General features: G+C 37.1%; 2 protein-coding genes across 2 annotated transcripts; one reads left to right on the forward strand and one right to left on the reverse strand.

Annotated features, from left to right (window-relative positions):
- Positions 1–449: 449 nt before the first annotated feature.
- LOC116307399 (mediator of RNA polymerase II transcription subunit 24) lies at positions 450–16436 on the forward strand. The gene is made up of 30 exons (XM_089024574.1): positions 450–576; positions 1643–1725; positions 2488–2526; positions 2713–2786; positions 3090–3195; positions 3466–3601; positions 3998–4124; positions 4714–4804; positions 5152–5220; positions 5355–5471; positions 6120–6265; positions 6359–6448; positions 6857–6930; positions 7337–7362; positions 7822–7964; positions 8063–8112; positions 9241–9323; positions 9607–9791; positions 10400–10505; positions 11147–11292; positions 11371–11433; positions 11731–11786; positions 12195–12247; positions 12539–12661; positions 13074–13116; positions 13304–13425; positions 14055–14161; positions 14260–14336; positions 14992–15137; positions 16204–16436. Exons 1-30 carry the CDS (start codon positions 456–458, stop codon positions 16336–16338), a joined length of 2937 nt encoding a protein of 978 aa, XP_088880700.1. The 5' UTR covers positions 450–455; the 3' UTR covers positions 16339–16436.
- A 5873-nt stretch (positions 16437–22309) lies between these two features.
- LOC116307398 (melatonin receptor type 1B-like) lies at positions 22310–23319 on the reverse strand. The gene has a single exon (XM_031717647.2). It carries the CDS (start codon positions 23090–23092, stop codon positions 22310–22312), a length of 783 nt encoding a protein of 260 aa, XP_031573507.2. The 5' UTR covers positions 23093–23319.
- Positions 23320–24983: the final 1664 nt, after the last annotated feature.

Consider the following 24983-nt stretch of genomic DNA (forward strand, 5'->3'; position numbering starts at 1 on the left):
AATATTAAGGCAATTGGTGCTAATTAACTGAACAAAAGAAAGTGTGCAAGGGATTCTGGTAGTTGTAGTTATTAATGACGCCATATTGCATAAAGTTCCTCATTGAGATCCGGCGATTCTCTTAGGATTAGCCTGTGTAGCGGCGATCTAGGGGATTTGGGAATGAGCGTAAGAGATTTATCGACTGAGCTTAATAATTGTTTTAGTACATATAAATGCTGTGGTAAAGCGAGTATCTAAACCTTTGCATTAAGGTTAAACACTTTGTTGCCTTTTGATGGTTTATTTATGATTACTTTAATCCGAATCATTTCATAATCACATGCATTGGATTATCTTCCATCTGTCTCGATCTCTATTCGGTGGGCTTCCTGTGCAGTTCCGAGTTGTTCCGAACTTTTCCGAGTCGTTCCGAGTGTCGCGCGTTCGAAGCTTTCCTTTCGTGTAAATCCAAGATGGCGGGCAGTTGTGGAGTTTCGATTCTTTTAAAAGCTTGGCGAGAAAGATGGACTCCACTGCAATGGTTGGTCGAAATAAAAAAGAACGTAAAAAAAGATGGTCACAAAGGACTTGCAGGTAAGTTAACTTGCTCTTCAGAGACAAAAATCATCGAGTAAGATTCCAAAAATGACAGTCTACTTCAGCCATGATCCATGCCATGACTTTTAGATCAGACCAGTTCTAGTCTTAAATTTGAAGGGTTGAAGCTTATTTGTCATTATGTTGAAAACGGCAGTTGAATGCCACTGTTTGTTTATTTTGAATGGTAATATTAAGCTTGTTATAAACATATGATATATTGTAGCTATTATATTGATTATAGTACACTCAACAAAATTACTCGACTCTGATTGGTCGAGAGGAGTACAATTATAGCGTTAATTGTACTCCGTAGGAGTACCGAATTAAGTCGCTATGGCAACACGGCCAAAACAATGTCAAAACAATTATTTTCTATCATTTTGTACTTAAAAAACATAAATAAAATTATAAAGCCGTAAGAACTAATCTATTTTATGCATTTCAGTTGCGCGATGGACTGAAAATCGGCCGCCAAATAGACAAAGATGAACAGCGTTGCTTCGCATTTTTTACTGAAATTTTGTCGAGTGAACTATAAACAAAAAATCGCGCGATCTTCTCGTACAATTTGGAATTAATAGACACTCGTAATGTTTTGAGAGTTCTTTAATTGCACTCGCCTAAAGGCTCATGCAATTACAAGAACTTTCAAAACATTACTCGTGTCTATTAATTTCCAAATTGTACTCGAGATCGTGCGATTTCCTATAAGTATATAAGTTGTAACCGTGATTGCTATGTCATGGGGTCACAAATACTGTCTTAACCGCCCCCACCCCTCCCCCTATTGAGTATATAAGCTTAAGTTTATGCCAGAAGATTACACCCTTAATAAGAGATCATAGTTAACAGTTACTGTAAATTGTGATTGCTATGTTATGGATTCACAAATACTTTCAAAGACACTCTACCCCCTCCCTATCTGTCTGTTATTTCGTACTCTAGAACCCCTGTTTAATTACTCGTTGCAAAGGTTTAAGAAAATTTTGTTTGCAATGAAATGATCTACAATTTTGAAATATATTTAAAAACAGAAAATTATTTTATTGCTGATTGATAGAATGTCTAGTGCAGCAGGCTACGTTTGGAACCACACCATCCATGTTGATTCTGTCATATCTTAAACACGGCATCATGGCAGAGGTACAGTTAAATCAGACAATATTGTTGAATAAGTGTCCAGGGTTTCATTACTGCAGTTTTCAATAATCTGTGAACTTGCTAGTTATAATCTGCACGCTAAAATTTGGTTTTTTGCTGCCATCAATCAAAAATGATCAGTTAGCACCTTTTACATTTATGACTAGCAGTAAACAACCAATTTCACAACAAGCCATTGAAATTTCTGAGTTCGCAGAATATTGAAAACTGAACTAAGGATCATGGATTGGAGAATGCTTCCATTAACTAGCATTAATTATAGCTCAGTAGTTTGTAAAATGTTTACTTAGACTAGTTCATTTGGCTAGTTCATGACACTCTCCTATCAGGTCAAAACTTAAAGAAAGCCCTGAGTGTTGAAAGTATTATGTTCTTTAGAAATTCAAGATGAAGAGTAATATAACTTTGGTGGAAATTTATAAATGAAATTATTCATGAATGGCAATAATAAATAAAGAGCTCATAAAGAATTTGAGCCCCAGATGGTTGCCAATGATGAATCATTTCATTGATATACAGTAGTTCCATCATATTTTACTCTTCATCTTTTGATATGACTAGCTTGTCACTTTGCTCACAGAATGAACTGTGCTCACCATTAGAGTTCCCAATAGCTCTGTAATTAGGATCTGGAGATTTTTTATGAGTTTTTCTTTTCATTCGTTATGTTGTTATTAATACACTGTTTGAATTTGATTTGTTTATGGTAGTATGGTGGCAATATAATATTCACTTTTCTCTTAGGTTGTTCCTTGTTCAGAAGCCATAGAAGCAATCCAAAAGGTACCATAAGATATTTTAAAAATATATTTGTCATCAACACTATCATATGTACACTGTATTGTCATCATAATCCCCCCCCCCCCCCCCCCCCCCAACCATGTACCACCACCATCATCATTTCCTAGAGAAAATATATATTAAATCACCTCACTGATTAAATCAATGTTGCAATCATTTGTATTTTAGTTCCAAAACATAGAGAAGCACAGATGTTTGACAGCACTTTTGGATCTTCTTCTTAGCTTTATCCCAAATTTAAGGTTGGTCAGCAATTTAAAAAAAAATAATTAAAATTAATTGAATGAGTGTTTAAATAATTATATTCATGACTTATTGTTCCTCTAATATCAGCCATTAAACAGTCATTTCCATGACATTCCAAACACACTTTTCCAACAATGTCATGGATTTAACACTTTTGATTGACATTCACCAAAAACCTATTTGCGCTACGCAAATCGTACCATTTCAAATGTGAGTCTGTAATCAAGAAACACAACAGTATTGTACAATTTTTAAATTTATGATCATGGCATAATTTTTTTTCTATTCCATATTTTTAGTTGCTTTGATGATGGTGAGGATGCACTTGATCTCACCACATCAATGGTCAAGCTGATATACTGGCTTCTTATTGTTGCAATCAATTTGCTGAAGCTCAGCAGAGAGGTAGGCTTAACATAGTCAATATTCAAACTTATTTAAATTTATTGTTTTACCACACCACACTACACCACACCACACCACATTATACCACACCACACCACACCACACCACACTATGACCACACTGTGCAATATACTACACCACACTATGCAATATACTACACCACACTATGCAATATACTAAATATAATTTAATTATTCACCTGGTATATCCCAGATCGCACATGACACTAAGAATTTCATGTAGATTTTGTGTTTACTTGTAAACGCATAGGCAGCACGTTCATCTGATGAGGCATCTTTACATTACCATCTTGGGAATACCAAACGATGTCAAAAAGCATTTTCTCAGCTGATGAGCTCAACCACTTACAGGAGTTTGATAATGGTTGGGAAAATGGAAGATCCAGGTATGTGAAAACTACTGCATACTGTACATCTGACAAGTATGGTAGATGAAACAATTATAGTTAATATGAAAACTAGATTAGAATGGACAACATATTTATTTTTTACTCTAAGGAATAAACCGATATGTAATGGTCTCCTGTGCCATCCTGAAAGGTAGCCGTGCCTTTGCATCAAAGCATCAAAGTTAGACAAATTGTGAGCTTGCAATGATAGAGACATTTTTTCAACACCTTGGACAATATTATTTGCATGTCTCTATCATTGCAAGCTCAATGTTTATCTCGTTTCGATGCAAAGGCATGGCTACCTTTCAAGTTGGTTTAGGGAAATGTAAAGGGGACTCACAATCATGATTATCAATTATTAAACATTATTGATAATGATTAATGTTATAGGCATAACAACAGAGCTAGACTGTCAGTTCCAAGCCCATATGAAGGAACTGTTTGTGGTGACTCAGTCAGAAGGAATGGTCCCTGAAATACAGATGCACTTCAAAGATTTAATGATCAACTACAACAGGCACGAACAGTATTTTTATTGTGTAGTTCCAAAAATTATCCATCCCCCCTTCTCTCCCATGGAGAGATTTTTTACCCCTGGAAATTTTCTTCCATACAAACTCTTTATTTATTTTTTCTTTCTCTGACCCACCCACTCCTCGGAAATTCCAAAAACCTCTGGGGGGGGGGGGGGGCTAGGGATGAATAATTTCTGGAACTATAAATTATAAATTATGTTTATTCGGTCATTTCATGTGTTTCCTAACTTTATAGTATTTTAATTCTGGATTTGCAATATGGTGCTAAAAATAAATAAAATAATAAAATGTTTATATATATATATACACCGGTAGGGTTTACAGCTAAAAGCTTGTGGGGCCGTGTTTCCTACATACACACTCCTTACTACATTTGAATATTTTATACAGTACACACTACTCTCAGTTCACATGTTGATTTTTATGGAGGGAAGAACCAAGAGAAAACCCCCATGAGAGAGAACAACTTATTAAACAAACTCAGTTCACAACCATTAAAGTTGACATATTAGCAGTGTGTGCCACCCATGCTGTTTGTGTGAAACTAATGTGTTGCTTCACTCAAATCAGGCTGCACAGTCTTACACCACTGAATGGGTCAGGTGACCATCAACCTGGTGTTGTACCAAACATCGCTGTCCAGAACATTATACAAATACAGGTAATCCAACACCACTACCACCACCAATAATGACAACAACAATAACAAAAACAGCAACAGCAACATATAAGCCTTTTGCAACAAACAGTCCAAGCTGATACTGTATTATGCTCAATGTCCCCAGGAAAAGGCTCTGCTGGATGGCAAAAAAATTTTAAATCGCTTTGTATCTTGAAATCCTAAGTATCTTCTAAGGAGGAAAAAAATTTTTTGAAAAAGTTTTGGATACTACATTACTAATCAAGTCCAATTTTTTTTCCCGTCCAGTAACAGTCATGTGCCAATGTATTGCAGAAAGCCTATTGTAATGACATAATGACATGTTTTGATTTCTGTTTTTAATCCAGAATTTAGTATTCCCAACTGATAGTCCTGAACAACTGGCTGGATTGTTAGATGCTGTCATGAGAACACAGGTAATTTTTTTAAGCAGTGTAACTGAATCCCATTAACTAGATTGTTCCCTGCTTTCCATTTTGAGAAGGAAATTGGAGGCTCAGCATATAACAATATTGTATACTACTTGTTAATGATTATAAACCTTTGACAGAACATTACAAGACTACAACTGTTCTTAGAGGTTATGAGATCATCTCTTGTTGGTATGTTGGAGTCACAAGAAAAATCAATGGAGGAAGCCATTTGGACTGGATTCTTTTTCTTCAAGGTTTGAGAATAATATGAGGAATGCAGAGCACCCTAAAAAGTGTGTAAGGGAGGGGGAGAGGCTAAGATTATTAGAAAAATATAGTAGATTAGTATGTAGACTAAAATTGTGTATTAGTATGTATGAACTAAAATAATTGGAAGGGGGAGGGGGGGCCACCTACAGGTAGTGTCCAAACCTCGACCCACCCACATCCCCCAAACACTAGAGGGACGTAGATAAGGTAAGAAATGATGATGCTGCACTGATGTTTAAAGATTTTCCTGGAGATGGAACCATTAAGTTTCAAATTAAGAAACTTATTTTCTTGAGGAATTGACTTGTTAAATTTTGTGAAAAATTAATTCCCTGTTATCTTATTAATATATACACCTAATTCAAAAAACATTGTCATTGCAAAAGGCGATAGGCGATAGGTCATTCCGACATGGACATGGTTTTGTTGAATACAAAGAACATCGAATCAGTGTCAGCACTAAGGTCCATACTCTTGACGAGAATAAGAAGAGGAAGATGAAACACAAGTCATTCCAGCTATTATAGGATCTTGGAATGACATATTTCCTATCGTTTTTTGCCTATCGCCTATTGCCTATTGCCTTCGGCGATGACAAAGTTTTTTGAATTAGGTGTATTCTGTCATGACAGCTGCCAAGAGTACTTATTGAAATGGAGAACAAATATCAGTCACAAGGAAACCAAACAACTAACATGGAACACTCAACAGTACAGGCAACACTGCAACAACTAAGAGTGTTTGCACCTCTCTTAGATGATGTAGATATTAAATACAAGTAAGATTAACGTTAGCACACTGGTTCTGTTGATATCTAAACATTAGTTACTGTAAATATATATCTTACATATATATATCTTAATACTTTCAGATGCAATTGCTACAAGGAATTCATTGAACAATACTGTAAACATGTCCCACAGCAAGTAGCAGAAAGGCTAGGAAACCTGGCATCTGCTAGGTAAGATGGTACCAGTAAAATATCATTTCATCAATTTGAAAATTTAATCCATTGTTGGGCAGAGCCCAGAAGGACACAAAGGAAACCAGGTCCATTTGGAAGCCCTTCCCCCACCTACACTCACACACATACTACATTCAATATTCTATATTTACTACATTCAACTCACATGTTGATTTTTATGGAGGGAGAAAAATGTTGGGAGAACCTGAGAAAAACCTCTGGTGGCAAGGGAGAGAAAATCAAAGAAACTCAATTCACTTGTGGCAGACCCTTTGGATCCACATTGACCAAAAAAGCGATGCATTAGCAAAGTATACCACCCATGTTAAGTACTAAGGGTGCAGTACTGTTAAATACTAAGTGCTGTAGAGATAAAATCACTGTGTTTTATTTTTTGTGTTTCAGGAAATCACCCAGTGAACTGGAAAGTGTAACACTGGGACAAATATACCAACCTTTTTTGCTTCTTCTAGATTCTGGTACGACTTTTTAATATCTTTTTGTTTTGTTTTATTTTTTATAATTCATGTCTTGTTCCATTCTATCATTTAATTATCTCATCTTCTTTTGTTTCATCTCACACATTCAGTTTCATTTCATTGTATACCATCCCATCTAATCCCATCTTATCCTTTCTTACTTCATCTTATCTCATTGCAACTCATCCCATCCTATCCAATCCCATCTCATCTTTTTCATTCCATATCATTTCATCTCATTTCATTCCATTTTATCGCATCCTGTTACTACCCCATCTTATCCCATATCATTTCTCATTCCATATCATTCCATCTCTTCTGATTCTATCTTATTCCATGTCATCTAATCTCATCATTACTTACTTCATTTTCATTCAATCTCTTTAATCCATTTTCCCTCCTTTAGAATCAAAAGTAATGCCTGTTCTTCAGGTGAGTGATTAGTAGTTAACATGTTTTTAATGATCAGGTCCAGAACTCCCATAAAACAGTAAAAAAGATGAAGGCCAAATAAATTAATTCAGGGTGTAAGGAGGCAGGTGGGGGGATGATATGGCAGTAAAAAGATTTTTTACGTAAATACTTTTGGACTATTAACTTTTTCATGGATTTATGGTATGCACTCTATTAAAACTTACTAAGAAATTATTGTAAAACTATATACAGCTATTGTATTAAAAAGAAAAATATTGTAAAAAAAACTTTATATATATATATATAATTATATTGATAATAAAAAAAAGTATAATCACCAATCCCATAGTTTTGTTTCTTGCTATTATCTTACTATTTTCATGAGGGAACCAAAATGTGATTAAGAAGTAAAATACTTAAACCATTCTAGTCAAGGTAGTATTAGATGGCCTATTTCACTTCCAATTTAATTTCCAGGCACTCGAAGATGAACAGACCGTGAAAGACGATAGGTTTCTGAATCAGCTGAGTTCTTTATTCAACGTGGCACATTCCAAATGGAGACTTGTTGCTGTTGCTAGTCTAGGCAAAATGCCAAGTTTAGTTGCAGAATTAATAAGGTACACGACATGTGAATTAATCTATTGGATTGCTATTAGTGTGACTGGATTCCCACACAATGATTTTTCTCACAGTTATTTTGAACTTGAACTTTCAGATTAGCTGAGGAAACCAAGAACCCTAGAGAAAGTGATGAAGAAAATACATGTATGTAGGAGAGTCACAATAAATGGGCACACAGACACTAACTAGGATTAACCAATCATAATGTAGTTTGAAAACTTAAGCCAATCAGGAGCAAACAAAGAAGCCTAGATTTGATTATATGTTATAAATAATTGTGAGAATGAAACACTGTGATTGGCTGAGATCAGTATGCTACAGTCTGCCTTCTTCTGATTGGCTTCATCTTTCATTGTACATCGTTATTGGTTAACTTTGTGTATCCATGAAAGTGCATCTTTGCTGTATTTTTATGTTTTTTGGAGGGGGAAAAATTGTCAAATGAAGCAAACAGAGAGTTATTTTTTAGAGTTATTTTTCCACTGGATGTCCAGATAAGAATTTACTCCTCCTTTGATTACTGGCTTTATTCAAAATAAAATTATTTTGAAAATCTAAATTCCATTTCAATCTGTATGTTGACTTTGGCCGGTACGCCTTGATCAGACCAGAGGTTTTTTTAATTCTTGGTTTTCACCTACGTCATCATGAATTTCAAAAGCGTAAATTCGCATTATAATGAAATAGAAATTTTATATTCTTGCAAAGCGGTCCAAACTACATATACTGGCCAAATTTTAAGGCTGTAAAACATTTCGTTGCGGAACTGTAGGCAAGTAAACATGACGCAATTTTTGGTTAAAATGTATGGAGCGGCCATCTTGGTGTTCCAAGTTGGTACACCATCATGGCGGACGAAATTCCAAAGGCTTAAAATGATGGAATATTTCATATGTTTGGCTATATTTCAATTAAATATACTTTATATAGATCTTTACAACGTGTCTAAGGGAAAATCTTTCAACTAGAGTAAATTATTTTGATATTTTCATCGCTATTTAGATAGACGTGACGGTATTGCGTGACACAAACTCAACCTTCATAACTCGGGAACCAAACATCGAAATGACTCGAGATTTTTTCTTGTGACTTATAACACTGATTTCTAAAACATATTTGAGAAATTCCTTTATGCGATCTATAGTTTAGATTTTGATGTTTTGATGACGTCATGTGAAAACCAGCAATATGGTATTTAATAATTATTTAACATTCTCCTGCTTTTTCATTTGTTTTTAACTTAAAATTGCTTTTGTTTGTTTGGCATTTCAGTGAACTCATGCGTTCTTCGAGGAGACTTGTTTAATGCAGCTTTCATCCTTGTTTGCCACATTGCACAAGTATTTGGACGTGAGGTAAACTTTCACGGTTGCTTATAAAGGATCGTTACAACTTGCCTTGCTATATACAACACCAGAACCAAACTATTCCCTTTTATTTCTCTAAAGTCTCTTTCCTTTTTTGAATATTTTTATTACTTTAAACAGTTTCTGAATTACCATTACAATAATGAAGGAAGAGAGAGAGGGAGGGAGGGAGGGAGGGACAATAAATGACTAGTTGAAGGACCACATCTTTGCAAATAGTTTTAGTATTCTTCACACTTAGCTAATGAATGAGTCATGGTTATCATTATAGGTTATCCTAGAAATAGCCCGATCACATGAACTAAGCAAAGCGTTTATGACGCAATGGATAGCGTCACACATTCCTGAGAGTGACCACTCACGGACATTCTACTCAAACCCTCAGTACCCACCAAACCCTGCAACTGTTAACCTGTTGCTCGCCCAGTTTTATACCAGGGGACCTTTCATGACAAGGTATATTCACTGGATTATAGCTGTCACACAAATATTTATGTCACATCAGATCACACATTCTCACTATTTTTTTCTTGTAACATTCGTGACTTCATCATTAAACATTATTGTGCGTATTTCCTTATTATTAGTAGGCGTTCTTACCATAATGGCTATCACAACCTTTTCTTTTATGACATGGGGTCACATTCTCGCGATATACTCTGTAATGCATTCCTTATCATAGATGCTCTTTGCACATAGCTAACAAAAGGGGTTCTATGACATCAGGTCACCCATTCTCACAATATACTGTGTAGTGCATTCCTTATCATAGGTGCTCTTAGCAGATGGCTAACACAAGGGGTTTTATGACATCAGGTCACCCATTCTCACAATATACTGTGTAGTGCATTCCTTATCATAGGTGCTCTTAGCAGATGGCTAACACAAGGGGTTTTATGACATCAGGTCACACATTCTCACAATATACCTTTCATATAGTCATCATGATGTTGTTGATATATACGTCACAACTAGTGAGTCTGATTATTAATCTAAGTTAGTTTACCAAGATAAGGCAGAAAGTCTTTATTCAATAATTTACTTGATTTATTCATTCTTTTCAGTGACGCTCGTTGGGACGACTTGTGTGTAAATGTACCAGTAGCAATGCATGAAATGCTCAAGTCGTGGCAGTATGAAAGCCATACCTGTTCGTCAGACACTATACAGGTTGGTCCATCCTAATTCAACCCACCAACTGATATATTAAAAATAACGGGCCACAAGTTTATAAGTGTTTCACTTTTAGGTGTTATCCTCTTGAAAAAAAAAAGAAAGATTTTTACCATAACTTACAATTTTCTCACGCCCTGATTGGTAATTTTTTTATTATCAATAAGAGGACAGACAGATAGAGCTGACGTCAACGAGCACACGCTCTTTTCGTTGGTTGTTTTGATCACTAAAAATGAGAAGTTTTTATCGGCTACGCCTCGTGCATCCACCCTACTTTGACAATGTGATGACGCATTTTATCGTCAGACACATAAAAAAGTGATGTCAATTTTTATTTGTCAATTTGCAATATAAAGACTTGACAATGATAATGACAACTGTTTTTATCTAATGTCTGGAACACGCCTATCTCAAGGGCGGATCCAGCCAAAATTTTAGGAGAGGCTAATTGAGTTTAGTGGGGGGGGGGGGGGGGGGGGGGGGGGACTAATTGAGTTTCTTCCGTCAACACATTGGAAAACAATAGAAAAAAGCATCGTTTTTTTCTGCTGAAGGGGGGGCTTCAGCCCCCCTTTGCCCCCCCCCCCCCCCCACCGGATCCGCCCTTGTATCTTATGCATATATTTTATCAAAAGAAACTGTGCGAGAGCATAAAATATGAAGTGCCTGCGTGGGCAATCTGTGTATGCTGCTGGTGTTGTGGGTACAGTCATGAGCTGAGAATGGAACAGCGTGCCTATTACACAGGGGAAAGATCTGAAACTGGCTCGTCACAGTTTGGGTAAGTTACCTTGACAACTCTCATCGCTATGGTAACAGATTGACACGTGCTAATGAATATTTGATATAATTATTTCAGGTTACTACAGTTTCTTCTAACTCCAATAAATGCCAAAGGAATGCCGCAAACATTTACTGACAGGTATGACAATTGTGGTTGTCGGACAGCCATTATTTAAAGATGGTCAAGACGTATTAACCACGGAGTTATCTAGAGTTATTCTCATGCAGCTTCTTTTGGCATTGCGAAAAATATTTATGTCATAGATTACTTAAGAATTTGGTGCAGCAGTAAAGTGCACTGTAAGGTTGGACCACAATAAAGCATCCCATTTGTGTTCCCTCAGCTTTCCCATGATACATCATTATATCCTTGTCCTTAACCCAAGAGATATACTTCAACCCGTCCGTTAATCTGGTGTATTTTTTCGTTTTTCAGATGTTCAATGATGGTGGAAGTCATGAAAGAAATGTCTGTCAACATCGAGAGAAAAGGTAAGATATTAACCCGGCACAGAATACTTACACACATTATCATGATTACACGTCTTAGACGTCTGCGTTTTTGGCTTTAGTCATTCAAAAGAAACACTAACTCTCACTGATCGTTAGAAATTTGATTGACAAAAGGCAAACTCCAATTATAACTAGCCGTTAATTTTGTGCGGGCATTGGGGGGAGGGGGGTGGATTGCGTATGGGGGGGTGGGGGGGGGGTTTTGAATTCCATATATTTTACGTGCCCCCTTCCCCCTCCCCCACCCATTCCTAAATCCCACCTCCACCCTCAATGCCCGTAAAAAATGAACGACCCCTTAGAATAACAGTTGAGTCCCGTTATTACAAAAAAAATCGGTATTTACGAAAGTCAGAAGTAAAATGTTTTTCGTTTGTATCATCACAGATTATATACAAAGCAGCGATCAACCAGCACCTATCAACGAAACAATAACTGAAGTAAGTGATTAACAATCAAAGATAGCCCTCGAAGGTATCTACGCCTATTCTTCCATTTCACGTTACGTCATCGCGGCCTCTCGGGAGAGCGTTGGTGCCATTTAACAAAAGATTTCTTATTAGCATCCATTGTTAACGGCACCAACATGGCCGCCATGCTTTTGTCTTTTAGCTCTCTTGGGAATGCTTGCAACTCACCAATAGCTCTAGTTATGATTACGAATTTGCTCATTTTTTCCTTCTCGTAAGACTGTCGTTTTATTAATGTTAACCGTTCATTGTTTTCTTCAGAAAATGTGTCAACTATTTAACGATGTCATCAAACAGAAAAATATATCCAGCAAAACCCTACGGAAATTTAAACAACTTTTAATTCTGGGCGGAGCTGAATGGTTTTGTTCTACGATAATTAAGGTATCTAGTGATAACACTCATGGTATTGACTTCATGTATGTTAAACAATTCGACCTGCAGGCCGAATGGTCTACGAGTCAGTAGCCCATGAGGCTGAAAGCTATATTGAGTTTGAGGGCGAGAGGTCGAAGTATTTTAGTATAAACCTACTAATGAGTCAAATAAATGAACACAAACAATGTTGTAATGAATTTGAAATAATATATTTTTAAGCTGTTTTGGTTTCCAAAACCGCTACTTTTTGCTACTAGTGGTCTATTCCCTAGCAGCCAATCAGAGCACAGGATTTTGCGATCCATCCCATTAGTAGCTTTATTCTAATAACAGTTTATAAGGTGTTTAGCTACTAATAGTCACCATACCAAGCTTGTGTACACTAACGATATTGCCGGCTGCCATTTTGTTGATCTAGGAGTTACTCAAGTTCAACCGACAGGAAGACATTGCAAATGCGGGTTAGTTAAACTTTTGTTTTATGCCGGTATTCTTTTGTTATCTTCTTGCTGCGGCGTTCTTAAATACAATCCAGGGATCTAAATGTGTATTGTATGCACAGCTCCCCCTACCCCACCCTACCCCACCCTGCACTTCTGTGTGTCAGTTGTACCAAGGAAGGTTTTGTTTACCGCTTTTGTTTTTTAGCTGACAGTGCAAGTTGTCTAATGTTACTCGACACTAAACTCCTGGTCCCAGTCCTAATTAGACGTGCTATTCCTCTTTATCTTCACCATGGCAACGCTAACCACATTCTTCAGGATCCAAAGGTAATCCAAATAAACGTTTCTTCTCCACTTTTTGGAGGAAATTAAGAGTAATGTTGTGTTAGTGCACTCGTCTTTTATTTCACCTCTGGGGTTTTGAGTTCGATTTCTGGACTCAGCATCACATGTCAGTAGAGTTTGTTTGGTTTCTCCCTTGATTTGAAGGTTTTTTTCTCTGGGTTTTTTAGTTATCTGACCTCCGCAAAAGACGTTAAATTCCAATAGAGGTTTTGCACCACCACGTGACGGCAGCCATGTTAGATGGCAGGAACAATACATTCGTTTTACGTGAGAAAGAATTCTCGAGAGCAAAGGGATTTTATTGTTCTGCCATCTAACCACAGGCAGCCCAAGCTTTATTATTGACGCCGACACGTGATGGTGCAAAACCTCTATTAAACCTGTGAGAAAGCAAGCCTACCCTGGGCACCCGAGGTTCTGTTTCGCTTTGGGTAAGTTTTGGCAAGTCAGCGTAGAGCTACCATTACTCTGATGAGCCCAGAGGTTGTTTCAAGCTACAATGTCATTTGAAGGCTAGAGGAAATCATTTCATGTGCTCTTGTGGGAGTAAGGGTATGCTTGTGTATTCATTAACATCTGAGATTGATCTTGTTTCTGTGATACGTTTACAGGGCTGGGGATTAGCTCGTCTTGCAGCACACGCAGTCAATTTTGGTCTCTTGTGCGAACAGGGCCACAACAATGAACAGCAACAACGACAAGCAGACGAGCAAGGAAGGTGAGTGATCAAAAATCCTTCTACAAGGTAGAGGAATGAGCATAGAATGAGCATACTTGTAGTCTACTATTTCTGAAACTCGACGGTTTCATTTTTAGCTCAGTGAAATATAAGACAGAGACAAGACAAGATTTAAGATCTTTTACGACGCAGTCTCACATACAAAATGCTCTTGGTGAGTATGATATTTATTTTATGAGATGGCTTAATTCTTTGTACGCGTAGATTTCGGCCAATCAGAGCTTAGAGATAAATGGGCGTCACAGTCACGGTCAACCTACTCACATCTCAAATGAAATGTTCTCTGTAGCTTTTTAGGCTTCTTCTACATAAGGCGGGGTGGCCCTTTTGCTTGGACTAAATCTGGCTTTCATAGGGGACTCATCTTTATGATGGCCTCTATTTTGTCCACTAAATCAGTTGCAATGCCAACTGGACCCAGTTTTCTCCTCGACCTCGGAATGGCTAATGCGTGCGCTGTCTTTTTAATAGTCAATAGACTCTTTTCGAGTTCCAAATTACCGCTGTGTTTCTTGATTACAGACTCATTTGCTCAGACTAAGCCTCGAATCAGTGTCTAATTACTCGCAAATACCAACGGTAAAGTAAAGAATGCACAAGTTCAACAATACGAACACTTTGAAACTTGACGGACCTTGACTGGAACACGTGAATATTCTTCACAAAATCGAGGCTAAGCCTGAGTAAATGAGTCTGTTATCAAGAAACACAGTGGTAATTTGGAACTCGAAAAGGGTCTATTGTATTCGTACCATATTATAATATCTCACTCACTTCGTTTGATTTCATTCTCTCTGCATCAAAAATAGTCTGGCTCTGTGAGGAGCTTGTTTCGGTCGTTGATGATAACAAGGTCGGTCCAGTAGCATCTGTCCTGAAGAACTTTCTACAACAAGCTGCACAATGTAACAGTCCAACTTCAGGTTCCGTCCTGGCCTGTTTACCCACTGAACTGGTAAGGAATTGTTTTTAGACACTCATTATATCATGGTTGCGTATCTATCAGGGCGTTTACCCTCCCTCCCTCCCTCCCTTCCTCTCCCTCCCTTCCTTCCTCTCCCTCCCTTCCTCTCCCACGTGATGCTTTGGCGGCCTGTAACGCTGCAAACAGAGAACTTGACCCATCCCAATTGTTGCTACCCAGTAAACCTTCTATAACTTGTGGGAGGCCTTAATGAAGTTTATTGCTATTACTGTTACGGTAACCGTTGCTATGATTATACCTTTCCTTACTTAATACCTTGTGAAGCCTAACTACTTAACATCTGAATCTTTGATTTTGAGAAGAACACATCTTCATTATTTTGCCACTACCTTTCGTCAGGCTCTCACTTAACGGCGTGTGGGAACTACGATAGATCACATGCAATCAAACAACACTCACTTGCATTTCATAGTCCATCCCGTTATTTGAATACATTTTATTTTGAATACTTAACACGAATTCCAGCTTAGCCATTAGTCATTTTACCACCCTGAAACAATGTCAATAAGCAATTTTCACGATATGCGATACAGATGAAGAAGCAAGTGAGTTTTTTCTATATGATGACTACTGAATCGTTTTTTTTAACGAATCGACTCATTGATCATTTTATTGAAAATACTGTCACACTCCTGATTTGGTATAAACCAATCGCCTCAAAATATGCGACGCAGATGAAGAAAAAAGTGTGTCTTTTCTATAATCTGATAACCTGGTAGAATTTTTACAAATCGAATCCCTTTTTTATGATATTGAAAATGCTGCACTTCTGATCTGGTATCGATCCATTCCCCCCCCCCCCCCCCCCCCCCCCCCAGCCTCCTTCATCACCCTGTTGTGGTTTTATAACTACATAGGTCGTCAGCCTCCCTCCAGGGGTGGTGAAGGGGGTCGGCTAGCCACCCCCCTTTTGCTTAGTTCTCAGTTTTATTCTCAGTAAGCCACCCCTCCTTTTTTCTTACATTCCTGGTAAAACCTTCGTAATAACCTTTGCAAGCTTTATTTTGCTTAAATTGGTTCGTGTTTTTGGTTTCAGACTGAAAATCTTCTGGAGTTAACTCCCGTAGTGTGTTGCACACCGGATGTGATCCTAGGTATATGTAGCCTGAAGAACAGTGATGGAAGAAAACTATGTGCGCGTGTTCTTTGTAAAAGTAAACAAAGCGATTAGATACAACACAACGATATCACTAATAGAGAGAGTCACTTTATTTTATACTAAATTATAATGTAACAATAAATGAAAAGCTAAAAGCTTGTTTAAATGACGTCGATTGTGAAGCTTTGTTTTACAACTGAGGCGATTGTAGCAAGCGATTTCGATCAATTTTGAGAAGGCGTTTGTTAAACTCCTTTTTCGTAGTTATCTAGTCATTTATAGTATTTATAGTATTTCTAACAACTTTTATTCAATGGCAGAACACAGCTAATTCACAGATCGAATTTGGTGGAAATTTAGAGGGGGAGTATATGTGGACGGCAAATATTTTCGATTTTCATATGTGGACTACAAATGTTTTCGATTTTTCGTCACATGTGCTAGCACCCCTCACCGGAGAACCAAGCCAGGAAAACCCTTTGAATTAAGACGTAGCACCTATAAATACTCTACTTCCGTGTGATCCCAATATGTATTTATCCGATCCAGTCACCATGTATTGAAAAAATCCGTATTGCAAAAATCTCTAGTATCTTCTATTTCCTGATGGGAATGTTTTCATTCTGCAGGGTGTAATTCACTCGTTATTACCACTGATTTTTGTTGTATATTTTTAAAAAAGTATTTTTGAAGTTTTGTGGCGTAGTAATGCAGTGTTTTCCTGCAAGAGATTATTATTACTTCATATTCTCTTGTTCCCTGACAAGAATGTTTTCATTCAGATAGTTTGAGTATACCTTATTATAGGAAATTAACGCTTGGACATAATTTAAATTCACTAGACTTTAAATTAACGCAATTCAGAGGGGAAAATGCTCTCAAATGAAGGAAATCAACGCGAAAAGGGGCTAACGATTTTTAAAGGAAGGAAATTAACGCGATCGAGCCAAACAACAAATCAAAACAACTTTATTAACAGCTGCAAAGTCGGTCTTTGACGTGGCATAACATACGACTAACATGATATTAGGTAACCTAAAGTCGGTAAATATCCTCTAAACGTAGGGATCAATTAAAGGAATGGTAGCACAGTGAGATAGACCCGGAGGATAACGCGAATTTCAAAAATTCACGTTAAATAGGTGAAGCGTTAATTTGCTATAATAATTCAAGTGGTAATATAGTGTCTTTGTTCGGTATGTAAATGTATTGTTGATGTAATCTGCTTTCGCTGTGGTAAAAACAAAAAACAAAAACGGTTCACTGTGGTAAAGATATATAGTCTTTTTTCCCCCAGGTAGAATCAATGCATTTGCACCAATATCTTACTATATCGCTTTTTTCATTTACCTTAAATCAAGTTTTTAGACGATAGATCTAGTTTTGTCTTGCATATGGTTTTAGTAAAGAAAAATTCGACTCTTTAGCAGCCGTTCTTCACACCTACGTGTTTCATAACCTGAACAATGTGGTCAGAGGGAAGGCAAGAAAAAATCACGCAAAGATGAGGGCAATAGGAGCTTGAGTTTGTTTATAATTTCATTAGAACTTAGTGAAAATCGCCAAAGTAGAAGATTGCTCCGATCCATAAATGTTGGGATCAGTTTCCAAAATGTAGGCTAAAAACTGAATTCTTTCGCTCTTTATAAAGGACCCCGAAGAATGGCTTTTTGCGCCGCTCCCTACCCCCACCCCGTTGTCCACGCCTAAATACCAAAAAACAGGTTTGTATCCAAGTTGTAAGAATTTTTAAATGAAAATGAAAGCCAAAAACACTTTGAATAGCCTTCTGTGACTTGTGGTCTCAGATGATTGAAGGCCAGGGCATGTGTTACAAAAAATTATTCTGACAATCACATCAAACACTATTTGCGTAACGCCTTCAGCTGTTTTGATATTTTATATTTTAGTATACAAACACCCCTATTACCTTGTATCCCGCAGCTACAATTGTGTATTTTGAAAAAAATGATGCCTAAAAACCAGATATCTTAGGGTTTTCTAGGAAACAAACCCGATCAATTCTGTCCGGATCGGAACACAATCAATTTTGTCTGGCTGTATGTTATCTGTGTGAACAGGCACGGTAATTTGCATATGAGATGTCTGTGTACACGGTTCGAACTGGTTCCGATCAACAATACACGAGTACTAACTCGTTTGACTAGTTTATGTTCATCTGGTTTTCTCGATAATAAAATAAATTTTCAAGCCAAACGAAAGCGTGTTGAGTTTGAACGTGTACTCCTGCCACTCCAGCACAGGTTGATGGGTTTTCCTCTCTCTACTCTCCTGCTTAACCCTTCAAATTTACGATTTTGTCCTCAAATTTTTGTGTTTCGAGAATTGAAATTACCATCGTTTAGTACAACATATCTTTCATGATCGATGGAGGAAAGTTCTTCTCGCCTAACAAAGAATATTTGCATTTCAATCACATCTTTATTCGTTTTATCTACATCTGCCCTTCACATTACTGTAGCAGTACAAAAACATTTCGCTGAAGCGGCCGTAGTGACTTTAGGAACGTTCATCGCTGCTTACCTATTGCTCGAGATATGGCTAATTATGTACTATTTTCAGAAGAGGTTTTGGGTTCAGTTGAAGTTTATCTGCTTGATAGCTATATGCAGCCATATTCTATCGACTTTTCTGGCGTCTGTGATGACTTACATCGAGCACGAATACATATTGCTTGTAGCGTTGACGGTCATGTCTTGGATCTCGCTATTCGTGTTATTTTTCATCGTGGCGTTCGGATTGAACCACTCTCTTCCATACACAAGTGAAAGCGAACCAATCGCTCATGTGTGACTTTAGTTGACGTCGACTTGATCAGTGTGTTCAAACAGCGAGCACTGTCGCTTATATTATTTCAGAGCTCGGGAGGAAACGGATGAAAAAACCCCGAGCTAGCGCTGGATCTGCTGGAGAGCGAGCTGAAAGGCGAATGCTAAATACGGCAACGGGTCAACTTTGGAAAAAAACTCATAACACGACACTGAAACCTGGTATGTATTTTATATCGATTTCAACGCCAGAAACTGACGTTCAAAACAATTTCCCCAAATGTTTTCGTTCTACACAGCAACGTTTGATAATCCTAATACGAGTGAAATGAATATAATTACAGCACTACGTAGAAAAGGGACACAAAAGCTCTTCATATTGCACAGAATCTCAGGGAAAAGGCAAAAACAAACGGTCGGTGAAATTTCGCCTTCTTTTATTTACTGTGGACAGTCCTCGAAATCCAAGACGAATGAAAATACTTCATGCGTGTGATTTAAAGAAACGTCTATCATAATTGCTTTACCAAAATTACTAGTATTGTTCCCTATAATCTTGACTTACTGTGAGAGACACCAGGGTGGCTGTTCTTTGTTTTATAAACGAATTACAATGGCAAAGTTGTTCGCGAAGAAACAAAGAATATGCAAATAATTTCCAATAATATAGAATACGCGGTAAATCGCAGTAGAGTGCAAACAATATACCTTGAAACTTTAGTAATACTAAAGAACACAATTTCATGCAAATTCCATTGTTTTCTATTGTTTAATTAGCACTATTTTGTACTATTTAGTAATTAGTGTTTCACGGGTTAATTGTTTGCACTCTACAGCGAAAATGATATAAAAATAATATTTTCTATTCTTCCTATTTATTTGTGTCATCTGCTATGGCTAGTTTGTTGCTGTTAATGTTTTTATGAGCCAAATCTTCCTTACTTCTTCATGTAAGACTACTAAATTTTAAGCTTAGGTTTTTTTGGACTACACGAAGTACTAAGCCTGCTTCATAATGTATGGCAGAGTGGGGGGGGGCAGGTGAAAATTTGAAATGTCCAGAATAATTCTCAATACCCCCCTTAAAGTCATTAAAAAAATACGGTTCCCCCTAAGCAAGGCTTGTAGCTTCTTCCAACAATTGTGCATCCCCTCATTTTTCTGATAAAAATTTGCACATTCCCCTTTTTCCTACCAAAATTTTCCCGAATCCCCCTCAATTTCATCTGCCCCCCCCCCCCCCCCCCCCCCCCTCTCTGCTATACACTATGAATGCAGCCTAACCCAATTGTTCGATTGCATGTTACGTCATCGCAGACTCTCGAGTGAGCGTTATAACAAAAGATTTTTGTCTTTTAGCTCTCTTGGGAATGCTTGCAACCCATGCATCAATACAACTAGTATTTACGTCTTTCCCAAGCAAAATTTATACAATATTATATTATATCAACCACATCTACAATACTTGTTTGATCATATCTTTACGTGCAGTTCAATGATGAAAATTCCGCAAAAATACATAATAGATTGATAGCATTGCGTAAGATGGCATCTCAAATAAACGTTTTTTCCAAAATCTTGCGGTCACAATAAAAAACGGCACCACAATGGCCACAATGCTTTTGTCTTTTAGTTCTCTTGGGAATGCTTGCAACCCATCAATACAACTAGTATTTAGGTCTTTCCCAAGCAAAATTTATACGATATTATATTATATCAACCTCATCTACAATACTTGTTTGATCATATCTTTACGTGCAGTTCAATGATGAAAATTCAGAAAAAATAGATAATAATATAGATTGATAACATTGCATAAATGGCATCTCAAATAAAAAATTCTTCCAAAATCTTGCGGTTACAATGTTTTCCCCTTGATCACTTTAAGCCACGTGTCATTCCGCCCTACAGTATCATTTCTTTGTTTATCGTTTACGTACGAGCTAGATTTTGAAGGCGTAACATAAATATGGATAAAACTCAAACCAAAAATGTCCCCCTCAAGAGAGTGACACGTGGTCTTGAATGTGAAAACTTTACGGCCAAGATGATCTTTTCCAATAAATATTTTTTATAATAAGACTCTCTATTTAACCGATCTATCCAACTTAGCCTAGACCCCTTGCCTGTAACGTCAAAGGAGCTCGATCTGGGGGACAAAACAGAACAATTCTATAATCTCCCGAAAATTGGAACCTATTGTTTTGTACCCAAGATTGAGCTGCATTCCAAAGTGCTGCAAGGGGTCTATAGTTAACGTTAACCTATAGGTTGCAATCAATAGACGTCACTTCCGGTAATAGCTCTTTTTTGATGGCTTGTAGAATACTGGAGGTTGTTTTGATCTCTTGTTTTCTGGTTTGATGTCGTGAAAATAGTCAAATACAATAGTTTGAGGACTTATTTTGATATGTTTTGACTTAGCATCTGCTAGTTGCCCCCCAGTCAACCGCTTGTTTGCCCCCCAGTCAACTCCAAAAAGTAACGTGATTGATAGTAAGCAATACGCATGTTTGGTGTAGCACGTAGGAATGCAGCTCAATTTGGAGGACATTTTATAGGTTTCCAATTCTCTGGAGATTAAAATTCTAATGTTTTGTCCTTCAAATTGAGCTGCTTTGACGTCACATGCAAGGGGTCTATTAAGCTGCTTTGACGTCACATGCAAGGGGTCTATCAAAGAGTAGAACACAGAGCGATGTGTGTAAGGCAGACAAATGTAAAAACGTGTAAATGGTTCAACGGAGACCCAATAGTTGCCAAAAGTAGAAGGGAAGGAACTTTACTTTTCGCAACGATTGCTGCAACTTGCAACATTTTTCAAATTGCGCTGTAGGTTACACACTGCAATGCTCCATGCAACTTATGTCGCAACGGGGTTGTGACGATTGCAGAAAAAATTGCTCCGTGTAATCGCGCTTTAAAGCTGATGTACTTCTCATGGATGCGCGCAACTAGTTTTATCTTGCGAAAACGAGCTAGTTGTCAGCCAATGAAATGAAACATCTCTACGTACTTACAATTCCAAGCGTGTAAGCCGACTATATTTGTACATAACGAACTTGAAGCAGAAATCATTGCATCATGTAGCTTGATATTTGACATCAAGAAAATAAACGAGAACAAAAAAGGAAAGAAATGAGATGAGATTAGATAAAAATGAGAAGAAAAAAGGAAAAGAAGGCTGCAAAATAAAACTAGAAATAAAATAAAAACCGATATATGTGGTGATATATGTGGATTGGCTGATGCTATCAATACTTCTTCATTTCCATTCCTTCTGTATCACCCATATTATTAGACTTCTTACACAACAAAATCTTAAGGAATTCTGAACGAAATGCACTGTTCAAGATACCATAAATAAATGGGTTAATCATGCTTGAGCTGTAGACTAAAAAGGTGTAAACTATATGAGGCGCCCGACTCTCAAAACGTCTAGGGAAGATGAGTTGGAGATACGCGATGCCAAAAGATGGGAGCCAACAGCAAGAGAATCCAACCATGATAGCGACTATCACCTTGGTAATGCGAATTTCTTCTATGTTTGGGTTGAGCGGGTTTTGCCGACGTATAGAGCGAATAGTTACCAAATTATGGGTTCTTATTGTACGGAATAGTTTGAAGTAACAGAAGAAGACGGTTGTCAATGGAAGAAGTGCGAAGATCAATCCAGTGATGATGTTCCAAGTATCGCGGAACGTCTTGTCCATCAATTCTATATGACACACAAGTTTCCCTGGGTCGAAGTAAAAGATGTTACCGTTTAAACACGTGAATATCGTTACGTACGATATACAAACCAGCCAAATGGTGACAATCATGATCATAGAGTTCCTATTTGAGAAGATGATTCGGTAAAGAAGTGGCTTAGCGACACTTATGTAGCGGTTTGCCGCCACCAAAGCAACAGTAAGCAGAGAAACGAATGCTAAAACAAAGAATATGAATCCATGCACTTGGCACACGAAGGTACCAAGTGTCCAGCGTCCTTTGATGAGAGCAATGGTAGATAATGGCATGCAAGTCAAAGCCATTAAAATGTCCGACACAGAAAGAGAGAGAATAAAGAGGTTAGTCGAGATTCGTCAAAGACCGGAATTTTTCACAACGGCCATCCATACTAAAATATTTCCAGATAAAGCTAAAAAATCAATTAGCGAAAGAGAAGTAGCCTCTAAGATAACTTGCCATCTAGGTAGCGACGCTAGCTTTGAATGCAGGGTAGAGGCATTCGTTGTTAGGTTCATCCTGGTATAGTCGAACTGCAGAATGGAATCGTTTGTTGAGAAAACACTCAAATCCAACAGATTTAATCGGTTCGATCCGATTCCGGCCCACTATGAGCCAGTATGTCAATTATCTAGTATACTTGTGCTACAAACGATTCTTTTTTGTGTGCTCTCGACCAATGACTTTGGAAGACGATTTACTTTGATCTTTGCTGTGAGAACTGATGTAAGACAATCACTCCCTTTAAGTTGTAAAGGATTCTTACTAGACAATAAAGGCGATAATCCTCGGCTTATCACCGTCGAACTTTATTACCCCACCTGCCTTTTTTTCCTCAATAAGAAAATCATCTGCGAACAAAGATAAAAAATTACCGGATGTAGATAAAAATAGGTTGTTTTTAAAACAATAGCCTAGGGAAAATCCTACAAGCATTGGCCCCTCGACTACTTCAAAGTGGAACACTGGAGTACAGCCAAACTTGAATAACTGTATGCTTTAAAAACATATTCCTATTATTTTATCGGTCTGTGTGATGGAATAATTCAACTCAAGCGTTCTTGTTTAGGCAATCAAATATAGTGAATGCTTCAAATAGAACCGCATCCGCTGCGCAGAACTGGATTCTTAAAACTCGAGAAGTAATCTTCCTGCTAGTCTTTTGTTCCCAAAACTCGTCATACTAAGTACGTTTTATTTTACGAATTAATAATGTTTACAATTTATATTTGTATTTTTTGATTAACATTACAAAACACACAAAATTTCTTGATTTGACTCATACAGGAAAAACCTTTCCAAAACTCACAAATATTTACTTTCGTTCAATTGAAGTTTCTTTCTTCGGCCTTATTTCTTCAAATATATATTTTTTAATTTTACAAGTTTTCATTAACCTTGACGAAACTCTATCCTTATACACATTATCTTAACAAATTTTACATCCTAAATTTGCAATATTCTTCGTAATTTCTATTTTAGAGTTGGATTTATAAATCATACTGAAAACCCTGGCGTGAGGCACAAACGTTTTTCTAAAACTTTTGAGATCATATATTATGTTTATTTACTTTCATTTTTATTATCTTTTCCCTTGTCTCGATAGCTTCCCTTGATAGCTTTCGTTAATAACAATATCTTTCGATATTTCTGACATATTATATATGACTATATCAACATATGCATAAAATTAATACATTAGTTTCGAACTTTTATCACAGACCTAACACCTTTGTAATAATATCTTGGAGCGACTGATCGTCAAAGAAACAGGAAAATAGATAGAATCGATATTCAAAAAAAATTACATAGAAACATTTTGATTTTTTTCCTGTTAATCTTGCATCTAAGATTATTTTGAAAACGAAAACAAAGATGAATATTCTAAATAAACTGATAAAGGTAAGACCGTAAGGCAATCTATATTTTTTCAGAAGTTCATAAGTTATGGACTTCTGATTTTTTCAAAGTTATTAGGAACACTAAAATTCTTAAATGAATGAATGAGTTCTATGGCGGGTAATCACAGCCTTAAAGGCCATGCAATTCGTGTGCCAACGTGACTCGGTTCCGTGTTTTCTAAGCTACTTGCAGATGATCAAATGTCGTTGTTCAAATAAACGACCAACAAACACATGTTAACAAGATCAATCATAGAGATTGTAGATTAAGACCTTCCGGGAATATTGATTTAGA

Source organism: Actinia tenebrosa, unplaced genomic scaffold, assembly GCF_029948245.1.
Source record: "Actinia tenebrosa isolate PJP-AT-01 unplaced genomic scaffold, QUT_ActTen_1.0 PGA_scaffold0__85_contigs__length_37466705, whole genome shotgun sequence".
Lineage (NCBI taxonomy): Eukaryota > Metazoa > Cnidaria > Anthozoa > Actiniaria > Actiniidae > Actinia > Actinia tenebrosa.

Bases quoted from the DNA above. Each gene is read 5' to 3' on its own strand.
- LOC116307399 (XM_089024574.1), top strand. From the start codon at position 456: ATGGCGGGCAGTTGTGGAGTTTCGATTCTTTTAAAAGCTTGGCGAGAA. The intron at 4,805-5,151 runs GTAATCCAACAC...TTTTTAATCCAG, and splicing joins AGAACATTATACAAATACAG to AATTTAGTATTCCCAACTGA. The intron at 14,162-14,259 runs GTGAGTGATCAA...TTTCATTTTTAG, and splicing joins CAAGCAGACGAGCAAGGAAG to CTCAGTGAAATATAAGACAG.
- LOC116307398 (XM_031717647.2), bottom strand. From the start codon at position 23,092: ATGGCTTTGACTTGCATGCCATTATCTACCATTGCTCTCATCAAAGGA.